The sequence below is a fragment of the Platalea leucorodia genome (assembly GCF_965183815.1).
Source record: "Platalea leucorodia genome assembly, chromosome: 20".
Taxonomy (NCBI): domain Eukaryota; kingdom Metazoa; phylum Chordata; class Aves; order Pelecaniformes; family Threskiornithidae; genus Platalea; species Platalea leucorodia.
The window spans coordinates 1862908-1877620 of NC_138842.1; the positions used below are offsets into that span (position 1 = coordinate 1862908).

The 14713-nt window shown below is 51.3% G+C and overlaps 1 protein-coding gene across 2 annotated transcripts in view; it reads right to left on the reverse strand.

Annotated features, from left to right (window-relative positions):
• ETS1 (ETS proto-oncogene 1, transcription factor) overlaps positions 1-14713 on the reverse strand; it is a 77710-nt gene that overhangs the window by 20994 nt on the left and 42003 nt on the right. For both annotated transcript variants that reach the window (XM_082330661.1, XM_082330662.1), the window contains 2 exons: positions 3414-3533; positions 2564-2764 (listed from right to left, as the gene is read on the reverse strand). In XM_082330661.1, coding sequence (XP_082186787.1) covers positions 2564-2764; positions 3414-3533 — 321 coding nt within the window. The remainder of the gene's footprint in view (positions 1-2563; positions 2765-3413; positions 3534-14713) is intronic.

The following is a 14713-nucleotide window of genomic DNA, read 5'->3' on the forward strand; positions in this document are numbered from 1 at the left end:
GATACCGGCACGGGAGATTTTATTTTCTTTGCAGAGGGCAACCAAAATAAAAAACACACAGACAACTCCAGGTTATGTTTATTTCTGCTGAGGCTAAAGAGAAGCGAACCGAAGATAACGCACGTTCGCTTGCAAGGAGCCTAATTTTGGCCTTCTCTCCTGAGGATTGCAGGGTGGAAAATATTCTCTAACAAAAGGAGATTTTGTGCAAACAGAGAGACTTAATGAGAAACGCTCTTTTCCTCTCCCCACGGTGTCTGCCAAGGGGCAGGGTGGGTGACCACAGAGAAAGACAGCAACCTTCAGCTATGCTTACAGTCAAGTGGAGGGCACTGCTGACTGCTGGTAACTGAGGAAGCTATTTTAGGAAGAAATTTGGAAAAAATATGCCTGAAAATACCCAAATCCATGCAGGGAAAAGTCGCCCATCTGCTGCCGTTTTTAAACCCTGAGCAGCCTGTGGTACATGAGTCACTCTCAGAAAGGGCTCACAAGGGAGGCATGTTAGCTGAAGGGACAGCAAGGTCACAGCCTGTCCCAGCGTGACCTGACGCCAGCGGTCGCACCGCTATAGGTAAAGCCAAACATTTTGGGGTTAACCACCACTCCCAGCATCAACAGCCCCAAGTGATGATGGTGGGTGGCTGGGGAAGATGGAAGACACAGGGGCTGGCAAACTGGACCCTGACTCCAAGGGTGAGCCCGGGGACAGCTTGATCTCTTCACGCTTCGCATCCCCAGCCGCAAAGCGGAGACAGCCATCTCCTCTTGCGTGGGGAGATACACGACGGGGAGAATTTTGCACGTCACGTTTGTGCAGCACCAGCTCATCAGAACCCAGATCTTGTCAGGGGTTTGGCGATGTACTACCCGTAAGACGAGCCCCATGACTTGCAGGGAACAGAAATTAGTCCTTGGGTTGGTTACTTCTTGGAAGCTCTTCTTAGTTACTCTCCACATACTTCAGAGATATTGCCCTTCTGGGAAATGTCTTAAGAACGCACCGTAGAAGCTAAGGCTCAGATAGCCTATGCAAGAAGTGACAAAGTAAAACTGAACACAGAACGGAGACTTCTTGGTTCCCAGGGCTACACCAGCAGTGTCGAGACAGAAATTCAGCTTTATTCTTTTTCATTCGTTCAGAAGAAAAGCTGCAACAGGCACAAAGATTTCCAGCTTCTTTGTAAAAGCTCCTCTGTGGCTCAGACCTTTTGCATCCTCATGACTGCAGCATCTGAACACGTGTGTGTGTGTCCATGCTATAAGGAAACACGATCCCTACTTTGCTGTGAAATTACGGCGCCAAGCTCATCTCCGTGCCTTGGGGAATCTGCAGGAAGGAGCTGCAAACGCAGCTCTGATGCCTCAGTCAGTACCTGCAGCACATTGCACCCCTCTCCAGTGGGTTACAGCCCAAAGAAATGAAGAAGGGATGCAGGAAGGCAGAGCTGCATTACAAGTGATGGCTTAGAGCAAGGAGAAATTGGACTGACCACAACATTTTGCTTTGTTTGGTTAAACTGCTCGCTGTTGATATAAGCACTCAATAAAAATTATGCAAAATGAGAAGAGCAGAACAGATATAGAGTTAAAGAGCAGAAAAACAGCCTGTCATACACAGACCCTGGGAAGAGCTGTGTTTACCTTTTGCAAACCACAGGTAGCAGTAAAATTAGTAATCAGCAATTAACATCCATTTGTCAAGGGTTTCCTGGAAGGCATAACTTTGCTCCCCCTCCCCTTCCTGCCACCAGTACAGGCCCGCTGACAAGCACGCAGGGTTGGTATGACAGCGCAAGGGATATTCCAGGAAAGCAAATAGCTCTGCACAAAAAGGAGCTGGAGAAGAAGCCCAGATTTGCTGCTGCTCCTGCTCGTGGCTCAGTTAAAGGTGTTAAGCTCTTCACCTGCTCTTTCGAAACCATCCCAGATTAAGTGTTGCTTGGGCATCCAAACGCTATGAAAATCGACACCCAAAAATAAATGTGTGTGTCCCCAGTCAATCAATATTAATGCCCTTAAATGCTGTCACGCAGGGACTGGCAGAGATGGCTTCTCCTGGGGCGGGGGGGGATGACAGCCACTCCACAAAATGCTGTTACACCTTCTGGGATATGAAACAAAGCAAAGCAGCTTCCATTTGCAACTGGGAAATTAGGGTGGGATTTTGGTGGTATTGTTGTACTCGGTTCCACCGGAGGAAGTAGTAAAATTCACAACGGGAGCTGAACGAGCTGAGGAAGAATGCCTTGGAAAATCCCACCATCGTTTCCAGGCAGGCAGAGCGTCCCTGCCCACTGGGGATTCCTGCCAAGTGGCCAGTGCAAACACCCTTCCTCTTTCAAGCAGTGCCAGGACTTGCGCTGCCCACTACCCGTTGGGATGCCCGTTTGAAATTCTACTGGAAAGCTGGGCTTTGAAAGCTGCTTTTATTGGGATTAAAGCCTAAGGTGAACACCTCATTATTGCACAGCCAGACTGTGAGCCAAGGTCTTTGGAAAGGCCCAAAATCAAGCTAGCCAGGACGGTGTGAGCCATTCACCCTGGAGACTCCAGGACTCACCTTTCTGCAAGATCTCCAGATGTTCCCAAAGGATATCTCCCACAAAGTCAGGCGCTAGCTCCAGGAAGCACTCCTTGCCCAGGGCGCAGAGGGCAGCTCCATTCATGCAAAACTTCTGGAAATCCACTCCCTTCAGGCTAAACTCGTTCACCGCCCACATCACCCAGTCCCGCACGTGCGTCTCTGTCCACTGCTGGGGATCTGCAACATGGGGTTGTAGAAGAGATCCATTAATGTGCAACCACAAGCCATTTCCCCAGGAAAACAGGACACAAACAGCCGTCCCAGTAGATAAGCACCTGCAGAGCTTCACCCCATAGACAGTCCATTGGCATAAGGGTAAAATGTGGCGGGGGAACACAGTACCTACAGTTTGGATCAGCCCCATTTCACACAAGGAACGAGCTCTGGGTTTGTTTGGGACTTCTAAAAATCCCACCGGTTCTCTGACCCCATCTCCCACCCATTTCTCCATTTTGCTTGGTTTCTCGCTGTCATCAGCCTCTTGTAAAGGGTCCCCGCTGCTTCTCCGTATAGTGGAGATGGCTTGCAAATAGAAGTCCTGGAGCTGCCTCCAAAAGGAGCAGGTCCCCAAAGCTGCAAGAGCAGTCATCCAGCAGAAGTTAGCAGGCCAGACAGGCACAATCTGTCAGACAGGTGTAGTTTGCAAGTGGTACTGAAAGGTTTTGCCTGTATGTCCAGATTTTCCTAGCTGAAGCTGCCACGAAACAAGGCCATACTACCTGAAGAGAATCACCAAAAGAGATGGCAGATGTGGAGAAGGGCAGCCCGGCAGGAGGACACGATCTCTGTGTCTGCCACGGCCGCTCACTGGGAAGCCATGTCTTACCTTTGGGGATTCCCAGCCGCTGTTGCTCTTTTGCGAAGCCGCTGAAGGTGGCTTTCAATGCCTGAGACATCATTTCTTTGCTGCTGGGAGTTAATAAAGGCACATCCGCACATTCCATATCTGAAAGGAGGAGAGAAAAATGGCCATGAGGACATGGGACTGGGAAAGATGACAGGAGTCCTTCTGGCCACTGAATTGTCAGAAAAACAGAGAAATCTTTTTTTTCTTCTGAAATTTTCACACCCAGAGCCTCTAGCCCTACACCTAAACCCTGCAAGTCCACGCGCAGGCTTCTTAAATACAAGAACAAGAATCTGAAATACTTAATACTGAATACTTAAAGGGCATAAACAAGCCACGTCTGGTAAGCCAGGTTACATGGTGCACATGGTCTCCCTACAAGCCAACCATGAATAAGCTACTGGAAATTTGACGGTGATATCAAAGACCTTTTCAGCCATCAGCCTGCTGGGCTTCATCACCCCAGGTGGTGTCTGGAGCCTGGGAGATAGCTGAGCAGTTCCAGACGCCAGTGAAGGTAGAGAGTCCCACACCAGGGCGAACAAGAAAGCAGGGAGAAAAGCGTCTCTGAATTACCGCTCCACCTCTGGGCATCCCGGTTGAAAGAAAAGCAAGGGGGAAAGAATATTTTTAAAGAATCATGGGCAATCCTGGAAAAAGTAAGTTGACAGCAGACTGAGGCAGGACGAAGAACCAGCAGAAAACCCATTCGAGGAGGGAGGGAAAACAAAGAGCTGGAAAATCCCACGTTAGCACAGAGTTACATCATGCGCAGCCCGTAGCACGGAGCGACGCGCTTCGGGGTGAGTCACTGAACAATGCTCAGCCGCCCCCATGGGAGAGCGCGGGGCCAAGCCAAGAGCCGGGCCTTGGAGTAAGTCCTGATGAGAAGCAAAGCTTTTTTTTTTTTTTCTTTTTCTAATTTATTTGGAAGGGCGCGGATATTTGTAGCCAAAGAGTGTCATAAACAAAAGCAACCGTTTGAAAAAAACAAAACCTCCTTGATTTGAATAAAGGTTTGGCTCTTTTTCATATCATTTAAGCATTCCTGAAAAACGTCTTTCGCAGAGAAGGAAAGCCTCATGCAACCACCATCTCAAACGACTGAACTTTATCGGTCTCGTATGTAAATCTTCCACCTGAGGCCGGTTTAGCACTGTAGCCTACTGGAAATTTTTCAATGAAAACTGTTCTCAGTGGAAAAATGACAACACGCGCAAGCTCCTTTGGTGTTTTCATGAATGTCTGGATGTGGACATCGAAAGTCAAGGAATTCTCTGTTTTGTGGAAATCCCATCCACCGCGGCTTAGCATCCCTGTAAGTTAATTTAAGGTCTGATTTAATAAGCCATGACACCTGCAAAATGCTGGCGAGTGCTTGTTTCAAGCAGCGTTGAGTGCATCCCTAATGCAACGGCGAGTCAGGGCTGGAGACAGCACTGCAGCTACCGAGCACGGGCAGCCCGGTGCAACAACGCTGCTTTCCAGTCTGACCCAGTCTGGGGCTGCTGTTCCACTCAGGTCCTCCACAGCCAAACTCACAGGCATCATTTAAAGTCCAAACAACGCAATGTTGGGGTTTTTTTGCAAGTGGGAATCTGAGGGTTGGGCAATAAGCTCTCACGGTGCAGCTCTGCAGCACAGGGTGAGGTTGACCACGCTGCAGAGCATCCCCAAATCATCAGCTGGACGCACCACACGCAACTCCACCGCCAAACCAAACAGAACCACTTTTCTGTCTCCATCTTTGCACCTTTGGCCTATCGTCCCCAAGTAAAAGACATGCAAAATCACCCCCTCTATTTGCAGCTCCCTCTAACGTGAGTCACCAAAGCACTCATGTAACGATTTGCACAACTCTTTGCTCAGGTAGGACTAGTAAAACCCCCGACACCGAGCTTCTTGGGACCCGATTCCTCCCCCTAACCCCACCACATAAATCAAGGATTCCCTGCCACAGCAGAAGTATCAGGACCTTCGAAAGCAAATAATACATTCAAAGGCTATTTGGCAAATTACACTTCATTATTTACTGGATTTGGCTGGAGAGGGCACGGAAAAATGAGCAGCCACCCTCGCTATCTCTGTTCTCCATCTGCTGCTTTGAGATAACACTGGGAGAAAGTGGTTCAGTGCCCCTTTCCCTTCATCCTCATGTTACATTTTAATGCTTTGCTTTCTGTGCTCTGTGGTTACAGGGACCACCCAGGAATCCGCTCCCCTCCGCCGGCTGGTTAAACGGCAGTTCACTGCTCCCGGGTGCTATGGGAAGATGAGTCAGGCTTAGGCTAAAAAAAAAAAAACATTTCTAACCCCAATTTTTACACTGAATCACTCGCAAAAACCTGTGCAGAGATGACCTCCTTAGGCAAGCCACGAAGAGCAGCAGGGCAAGGTGAGGTGCGTACAAAATTGTATTTTTGTCCCTGCAATACGAGCGAGTACCTATCGCCGATCCCCCTGGTTTCTCCCGCCGGACTCATGGGGCTGAGTTTGCACATACCCAGCGAATCAATTTTTCAGTAGCAGGGGATAAGGTTTTAGTTTAGTAAGGTGAATGCTGAGCTCTGCACAAACAACATGTCAAAACAGGGAAGACTTAAAAGCGATTCCCAGGGAGAGGTCATCGGAGAAGCAAACAGTCTATTTTCAAATTTAAAAAAAAATGTAAAAGCAAAGCGCCAGAGGAGGGTTTCTATTTAAACACCAAAATAAACCAAAATGTGCATTTCAAGGCTTCTCCTTCATAATACGTTGTACTTGGCAGATTTAGGATTGAAACACCATCTACTTTTTTTCCTGTTAGACCGTAGCTACCAGTTAAAATTTCTTCAGAAGACAAAACAGCCAAAAAGCCCCAAGCCTGCTAACGCTTGCAGAAGCCTTATTTTAGTCAGCAGTGTCCCACATCTATAGAAAAGCTCACACGTGTAAAACTAAATGTGTTTGTAAAGCTCTGCATACGTGTTTGTGGACAAGTCTCAGCCGTGTGATCTGAAAGAGGCGGGGGGGGACGGACAGTTTTTAATCTAAATTCTGCCTCTGCTGGTTTTGAGATACTGAATTTACTTAAATAGCATTTTCTTTGTTAAACCCTGAGTGTCCAGGGAGCACGATGGGTTTTACCCGGCTCTCCCCGCTGCAACTTTGCTGGGTGCAGGGGAGTTACTTCCCAGGGAGGAGAACCGAGCCCTGGAGATGTCCTCCAGCACCCACAGCCAAGTCCTCTGCCTTCAGTTTGGGATGCCTAAAGGTCAGAGCCAAGCAGAACTGCAGTAACAAAAGCAACCCAGGCTTAGCTCCCCCGGTTTCAGCTTTCACTGCCATCTGAAACCTGTTTCCAAGATTTTAATCAAATCTTGCACAAATAAAATGTCTCCTTTTGTGTACCTCCTGCTGTCCACAAAGTACACACACGCATGCATGCATGCACACACACAGGCTCTGAAGAAATGTACGGGCAGAAGCATTAGCCAGCGCTAAACCCAGCTGTTACACCTAAGCTCAGTTTAGAAATTTCAGCGTTTTAATCCGAAAAGCAAGCGCAGCAGCAGGGGCCAGGCGACCACGGCGTTGCATCCCAGACTCGGTTTGCTGCATCGTTTTTATGACGCCCATTAAAGCCTCATCACACGGCTGCCACGTGCAGTTTGCTGCCTAGATGCCATGTCCTCCTCTTGCTGCCGCTGCACTGACAGGGAACTGCATTTGATTTTCCTCCTGGGGGACCAGGCAGGGTGTTATGGTTTGATTTTTAAATACTAACAGGAGTTGCAGTCGCTCTGGAAAATTATGTCACCAGCATCTCTAGCATCTGTAGAGCAGAGATAAGTAATTTGCCTTGCACGGTGGGAAGGCAGAGAAGGACAGCTATTCATCTGGCTGCAGCTCTCCAAAGCAAGGAGGGATCTGGGGGCTCTGTTTGAGACCCCGAAGGCTTCTCAAAAACCAGACCTCTATTTTTCCTCCAGCACCCTGACATCCCTGGGGACGGGACTTCAGAAAGACAAGAGGATAACGACAACCCTGACATTGCCAAGAGCCAGCGCTGCAGCCCTATATAGGTTTTATGCTACGGGGGATCTGCCCAAACCCCACCACCCGACTTGTGCTGGGAGTTGCACCAACAGACGTGGAGCCTGGGAGAAAACCAGCCAGCAAACGGACAAAGAGGCCAAGATCGCCAAGTTCATCTCCCAGCCAAATTCCCACTCTGCTCTCACCAGGCTCCGCATGTATAAACTATTTCTACACATCTGATCTTTTTAAAGGACTACAATTTACAAACTTTAGGGATTTTGACCTTAAAATGCAAGCGCCTCCGCTGCATGCCAAAGCATTAGCATCTGATTGCATAAGCAAAATAAATGGCAGTAAAGGAAAAAAAGATGCTCTGAGCAGGAGGATGGGAGCAAAGTCATTTTTCACCCGAGTTTCCACTCGGGGTCAATGCATCCTTAAAGCTCCTCTCGGCCACTCACTTTTTTTCCCATCAAAAGCCCCAGCGTGTCCTTGTCTGGTCCCCACCATTCTACCCAGTAGCCTGTGCGTAAATGGATGTACGGTGGGTCAGAGTGGAGCCAGCTGACCTGGCGGCCTCCTCCTGCCCTTGCTCTGATGGATGGACGCCAAGGTCAGGAACCCAACGCGCTGTTGTCTCAGGTAAAAGCCTGCTCCCTGCCCAGCCTCCTCGTCCTCCCCTTCTCAGGCCTGAGACTAACCCTGCGGCATGCCAATATCATGAGGATTTCAGGCCTTTTGGTGGCTTGAAAGAGGCATGGGGACAAGTCTGGGAGAAGATGTGTGTTGGTTTCTAACCAGATCATTTGCAGAGAGTCAAGAAAAATCATCTCTCTGGGACCACGCATCCAAGGGCTGCATGAAATTGTGCCTGGCTCCTTCAAAAGACCTCAGTCCTTGAGCCCCGAGCTGGCTGGGATCCTCCTCTGAGCCCCCGTGCATGACAGCCACCAGCGCTGCCCCACCACGAGGTGTCCACGGTCCAGGACATTCCCCCGCTGCTGGATGTCTGCGATGGAGCAGGAGTTTTTCAGAGGCTCTGCAAGGAGATAGATGGGTTTGCTCTCCTGCCCTCTTCCCATGTGCCTACAGTGAGCCCGTGACCACCAAGCCCCCAGACTCCCCATCTCCAGCCCACACCAAGCCCGATGCTGCCTGAGCTCATCCCTCCGCCGTGCCGAGCCCCCTCTATCCCAGCCTTCACGAGGACCAAAACTAGAGCAGAGTTAGGGATGGGGGAAGCTGAAGCACAGAGTATTTCCCAATGTCCCCCAGCTGGCAGGGTTCAGCAGCCGAGAAACCTTTCTCAGGATAAGAGGAGGCTGGGGAGAGGGGGGCCGGGAGCCGAGACCCTTCCCACGCTCCCCAACAAAGCAGCCCGGGCACCGGGGAGGCACCATCTCCCCATCTCAGGTTTCCACCACCACCAGGCACCTCCACTCCCCCCTGGGGCAGCTTTGCCTTTCCCAGGTGCCCCCAGCTTAGGAGCAGGGACACCCGGGCAAATAACCCTGGCTGAGCCCCCTGTTATTTAGGCAGGATTAGGCAAAAATTTGTCTGCACTTTTGAACTGTTTTCACAAGCGTTGCCTCTCACTCCCACGCAGGAAGCAGGAGAGGAGCCGGCCTGTTCCAATTAGGGCTCCTTGGACCGAAAGGGCAGCGAAATTCAGGGGGGGAAAGGGAAAGTGGGACAGAAAGCTGGAAAAAAGGGAATAGAGGCAAAACTGGGAAGCAAGGATGGATGGGGAGAAGGGGTGAGCACTGGGAGAGGCGTTTGCTGGGGATGCGGGGACAGGAGAGGGGGAGAGAGGCAGAGGACCAAGCAATACGGAGGGGAGGTTTGATTCCCCTTCCTGCAGCAACTTGCCAGAGACCGGCCCTGCTTCCCTCTGCAAGGAATGGCACAAAAGGCACAGACATTTGCTATTTTAATTTAAAATAAATATATTTCTTTTTTAAAAAAAAAGAAAAAGAAAAATAAGTCTTTTTTTTTTTCATCCTTCAAGCAGTGAAAAATAAATACTCTGAGATGAAAGCTGGGCTTCAAGAGAAAAACAAGAGAGGAAACCGAAAGCCCACACTGCTTAGCGCTGCAGAAAGCACAACAAAGCCGGCTTTCTTCCGGCATTCAGCAGCTTTCTTATGGAGATGTGGTGTGTCATGGGGGTGAGCTCTTCCCCTAAATAAAGGGCCTGAAAACTCTCTTCCCTAAATGCAGATAAAAGCATTTCTTCCAAGTTTGGACTCTCGGCACTTAGAGCATCACAGGGAGCGAGGAAGGGGAAAGGTTAAGGTGAGGGTGAGATGTCAGGATGCTCTGCTCGGCCTCTGGGGTAAATTGCTTCACCCCTCTGTAAAATGGAGACACCCTTGCATGGGTGCAAGCTTGCTAGGAGAGGGTGCTTGGGGAAGACGTGCCCATGGACACAGAGCAACCAAAAGGTGAGGGAGGGTTTGTTTTGGCTCTGGCTATCTTGCACCTTGCGAGGAAACAGGCAACAGCACCAGCAGGTGAAAGGATGCTTCACCCTCTATCCCGATGCTATCAAAGTTGCAGGCTTCGCCCTCCGAGCCTGCCTGCTGCCCTTGTTCAGGCTCCTTTCCGCTCCCTCTCTCTCTCTCCCAGCTTTACAATGTGGGTGTTGGACGGAGATCCTGGGAAAGCGGCATCCCCTGCAGTCCCAGGAGCTCGCAGAGGAACAGCAGCCTGGTGGTCAGCTCGCTCAGTCCTCCCTGGCTTTTGTGGGGAAGAGGAGGGAAAGAAGTGCTAGAGAAACCCCTGGACAAAAGCTAAGCAAAACCACAGCGCTTGAGTCAACGCTCGCTGCAATTACGGGAAAGTTTCCCCAGCCTCAGCAGGCAGGGACAGGACCTACGGTTCGTTTCCCCGCAGCAACTCGAAGCAGGGCATCCCTCGGTGGAGGGCTTTGCTCTGTCCTCCCCATCTCAGCTGCTGGAAGGAGCACAGATGGATAAAAGCAAGCACCGGGGAGATGCGGCCACCTCTGAGGCTGGGGAACGCAGCCATGGTTTAACAACGCTCATCAAAACTATGCAAAGCAGTCAGCAAAAAGATTTTTCCATCAAGACGAAGTAAGAGCAGAGGTTAGGCTGTGCTACGAGGCTGGTGTGGTTTAGCTCCAGCGTTGCCGTTAACTCAACACGAGCTCCCCCCTGCCCCGCAAAGGCAAACACCCTTGAATCAGCCTCGAAACAGCTTCCCTCGCTTTAGATTTAACAGCATAGCAATTAAAAACTTGCGCAAGCCTTTTCCAAACCCGCTGGCCTGACGGCAGAGTGCGGGGTTAATTAAACGCCTGCAGAACCCGTGCAGAGGCTGAGCTCACAGGTCAGCGCGCTGGAGATAGCCAGGCCAGGAGGCTGCAGCCCACGCAGAGGCAGCGAGGAACAACCTCCACGTGCCCAAATCGCTCCTGCTCGGGAGGCGAAGCCTCTTCTTGCAGCAGTCAGGCCCCCATCACCCTTCACCCTCCCGCTTTCCCAATCGAACATCACATGAGCCGGGGTGTCCCCTCTGAAGATAGGATTAGCGTCTCACTTTCAGGCTTGTTTGCCTCCGATCCTTCCTTAGCAGGGCTGGGAGGACACTCCCTGCCCACGCAAACCTACGAGACATGCTTCCCCTGCGATAATTCGCTCTAATCCCCGCTAACCGCGCTGCTAAAGAGCTCTAATCCCCATGCACAGGCACACACGCACTAATGGGAGCACGGGGTGGGCTCAGCAAAGCCTGTAATGGACACCCAGCCCCGACTGAAAGGAGGTCAAGGGTAAATAGCAAGTCCAGGTCATGCCCGTGTCAGCTGCCCCGCATCAGCGCTCCAGCTCCGGGAGATGCTCCTCTGCAAACAAGCGGCTAAAACCCAGCTCCTCACACCCGGGGTCCCACCAGCGAAGCTCAAATTGCTCAACAGCAATGAGAAAAAAAAGAAAAAAAAACCTCCAAAAACCCAGCAATCCCCACCGAACAAACAACTAGATATTCATTTGCTTCTTGGAAGGGTGCCCGAGGTATTCAAATGGCTCGCTCCTGGGACCAGAAGCCTCTTGAAATTCCTCGCTCTCTTTGGGCTGGGCTGGGAGCCCTGCAAGGCCAGCCATGCCGGCTTCACCGCCCTGGAGGTTTCCACAGCCGCAAGAGCACGGCCGGAGCACTCCCAGAGCAAACCCACAGCTGGGCTCCGGCACTCCGCAGAGGAGACAGTGGTCCAGGTCATCCACACCCAGTGCTTCCCACCATCCACGAGAGCATACATTTCTTTCCAGCCAGGTTAAAACCATGACTTCTGCTGCCCTCACCTCAAATCTCTGGCTGACGATGCCATTTCTGGCATCTTCGATGAAGAAGTGATGCGACTGGAGGATTTGTCCCAGGAGAAGGATGTATCTCCCCTGACATAGATCTACCCTGGGCTGCAGAAGCACACACGGGATGCTACCAAGGTACTGCTGTAATCACACCCAAGCAGTTCAGAGTGAGCATTTCTCTATCCAAACAAGCCCTCACTCTCTCCTCCAGATATTAATCTCCCTCTCCTTCGTCATCCAGGCATACAGACAGACACGCAATGGGGATTCAGCTCCAACGCCTCCAGCTGCTTGCTCCGGGGAAGGATGGGGCTGCCAAACCACGCGTGATAGTCTCCCAGAAAAGGGAGAGCAGAGATTTTGCAAGGCCGGGCTGAGGTTCATCGGCAGTATGTTGTGCGAGGAAGATGCTGTCAGGATTGGAAGTGTGAAAAGGGAAGGCTGAGATCTTTTGGCAGGGCTGTCCCCTCGCAGCAGGGATAAGGGCCAAGGAACCTTCACTCATGTTGAGCTCTTTCATCACCCCACAAAGAGATCCCAACCCCTCTAAGTCAGCTCAAACACACCTGAAGAACGTGCTGTGCCAACACATTTTGTTAGCAGCTACACATGACCTCCCAGCTCGGGATGGTTTCATCACATATCCACGGCCACGTGAAATGCCTCCGTGCCCAGAATGAAAACCCAATTATTTGTGCTGCCCTTCACCACACTTCTGATGTAGATGGACACCACAGATGTCCCTGCTGCTGGGAGCCCACTGGTCCTAAAAAGGAGCCTCAATTATCCTTGCCTCAGGAAGGGATTAGACACGCAGATGCTCAGCCAAACGCCTCCAATCTGTCTGTCCCAAGGAATTCCCCAACCTTCACTTGATTTTCAGTCCAAGTCCTGCATAAACTGATCTCTCTGTGTCCTCGCCTTAGCCCTTGCCCCCAGGCTGAGTCAATGCCACATCATGCCAGACACGAGGGTACCACATGGCAGGACACAGTCTGAAGTGCCCTCAAGCTAGGATGATGTTCAACCTCCAAAATATCTCCCTCCACATCAAAGTCGCTCTCTTCCACTCACCAGCTCTCTCACTCATAAACCAAGGATGTTTGTTAAAGCTGGAAGGGCTGGACCAGCTGTGGAGACACACTGGTGGTGTCCATGCAATAAAAGCGGCTATCGGTCATGAGTGGAAGGTGCCCACGGGTATTTCTACAGCATTCCTCAAGCCCAGGACATCTCCACATGATGCAGAGAGCACGAAGCCAGTGATGCAGAAGGGATCGAGCCGATGATGAGGAAGGGAGGCTCGGGAGCTCCGGGTCACCTCCCGAGCACGCACGCTGCCCCGGGGCGGCAGGGTACGGGGGCGAAGCTTGCCACATTGCTCTGCAGCTGCAGATTCCTGCCGCCCATCCCACCTCCACCTCCGCAGCCTTCCTGGCCAACCCTTCCCTTCAGGGCAACGCCAGCCAGACGTACAGCCAAGCCGGCAAAAAACGCGGCCGATTGCTCAATGGGAGGGTACAAGTTGCAGCGTATCACATCCCCCATGGATTGCAGAGGGATCGCTGCTGCTGCCTTACTCAGAGAAAGCCCTTCTTCTAGTATTAGGCTTTTGATAGCATCTTTTTTTTCCATACAGCAGGGAGTGTTTCGGCTCTGCCCAAGAAGCGCAGGCAGCACTTAATGAGCAAGGCAAGTACGTGCAGGGGAGGAGAAGAAGCCCAAGAGCTTTAGCCTGTCCTCACCTGGTGACCATCAGGTCCCCATCTCACCTCCTCGTCCCTTTCTGCCCAGGGACCTGCCACCGCACACGAGGACTCCTGGTCTGTCCTCCCTTATCAGGCCGAGCTGTCCAGTTATCTTTGCAGTTACCAAAGGAGAAGAGGAGAGATTAGGGTATTTAGCTTTGAAATCAAACAAGCAATCGCACAGGCTTTTTGCAAACAGACCAGGGTTGGGAGGTCAGCGCACGGCTGGTAAATCTCAGCACTGTTTACTCTGACTAAATAATATTAGACCAAGGATAATCAATCATTTTAATCAACAAAATTATTTATAACTCTTTAGAGCAAACAGTCAACTCTGCTAGCAGCTGCCCAGAGATGGCAGGTAGCGTAACAATCCACATACCTCTAATTCCCCAGTGCTAGATATGGATTTACTTCTTTGCATCACTGGATTTACTGCCACTGAAGACTTGCACTTGCAAGTACCTCGACGCCTCCTCTCTGAAGGTATCCTTCCTCCCTCTCTGTGGCTCACAAATACACACAACAGCCCCCTGCAGCTGAAATCAAAACCAAAGTAGCTCGCAATATTCACTGCACACTCCAAGCATCTTCCCTACGCTAGCTGCATCTCTCAGCACAGCATCATTTAACAGGAGGGGAGAAAGAACCAAGCAAACAAAAGAGGCAAAAGATGCTCAAAGCAAAGGACCTGCCTGAGCCAGCCCCATCTCCTCGGTTGCCCCGGCAGCCCTCAGGGTTGTGACTCCACTAATGCCACCAAATGACACCTCCATGAGCACCATCCGTGTCCCAGCCCATGAGCAAGAGCCGCACACGCTCTACACCCATTGCACACTGAACATTTCCACCCACCAGCCCCGAGCCAGCTGTGCTTTGCACAGCAGCAGATGACCTCAGCAGCCACAAACCAGGGAGGATTTTGCTGGCTGGGCTGAGAGCTTCACATCGGCCTTGGGGCCAGGGGGGGACAAGGGACAAGGCCATCCCTGGGTGCTGCCTGCCAGCCTGACACTGTTACACCTCCTTGTCCCCTGTTCCCAGAGAGTGAACCAAGCTGCTCAGCTCCTCCAGCGATGGAGGCCAGAAAGGGCCCTGGAGAAACCTGGGAACCAAAACTCTCCAGCCCACGCCAGAGAGAGTGCCTCAGAAACACCAGTGCCAAACCAATTTCATTTCA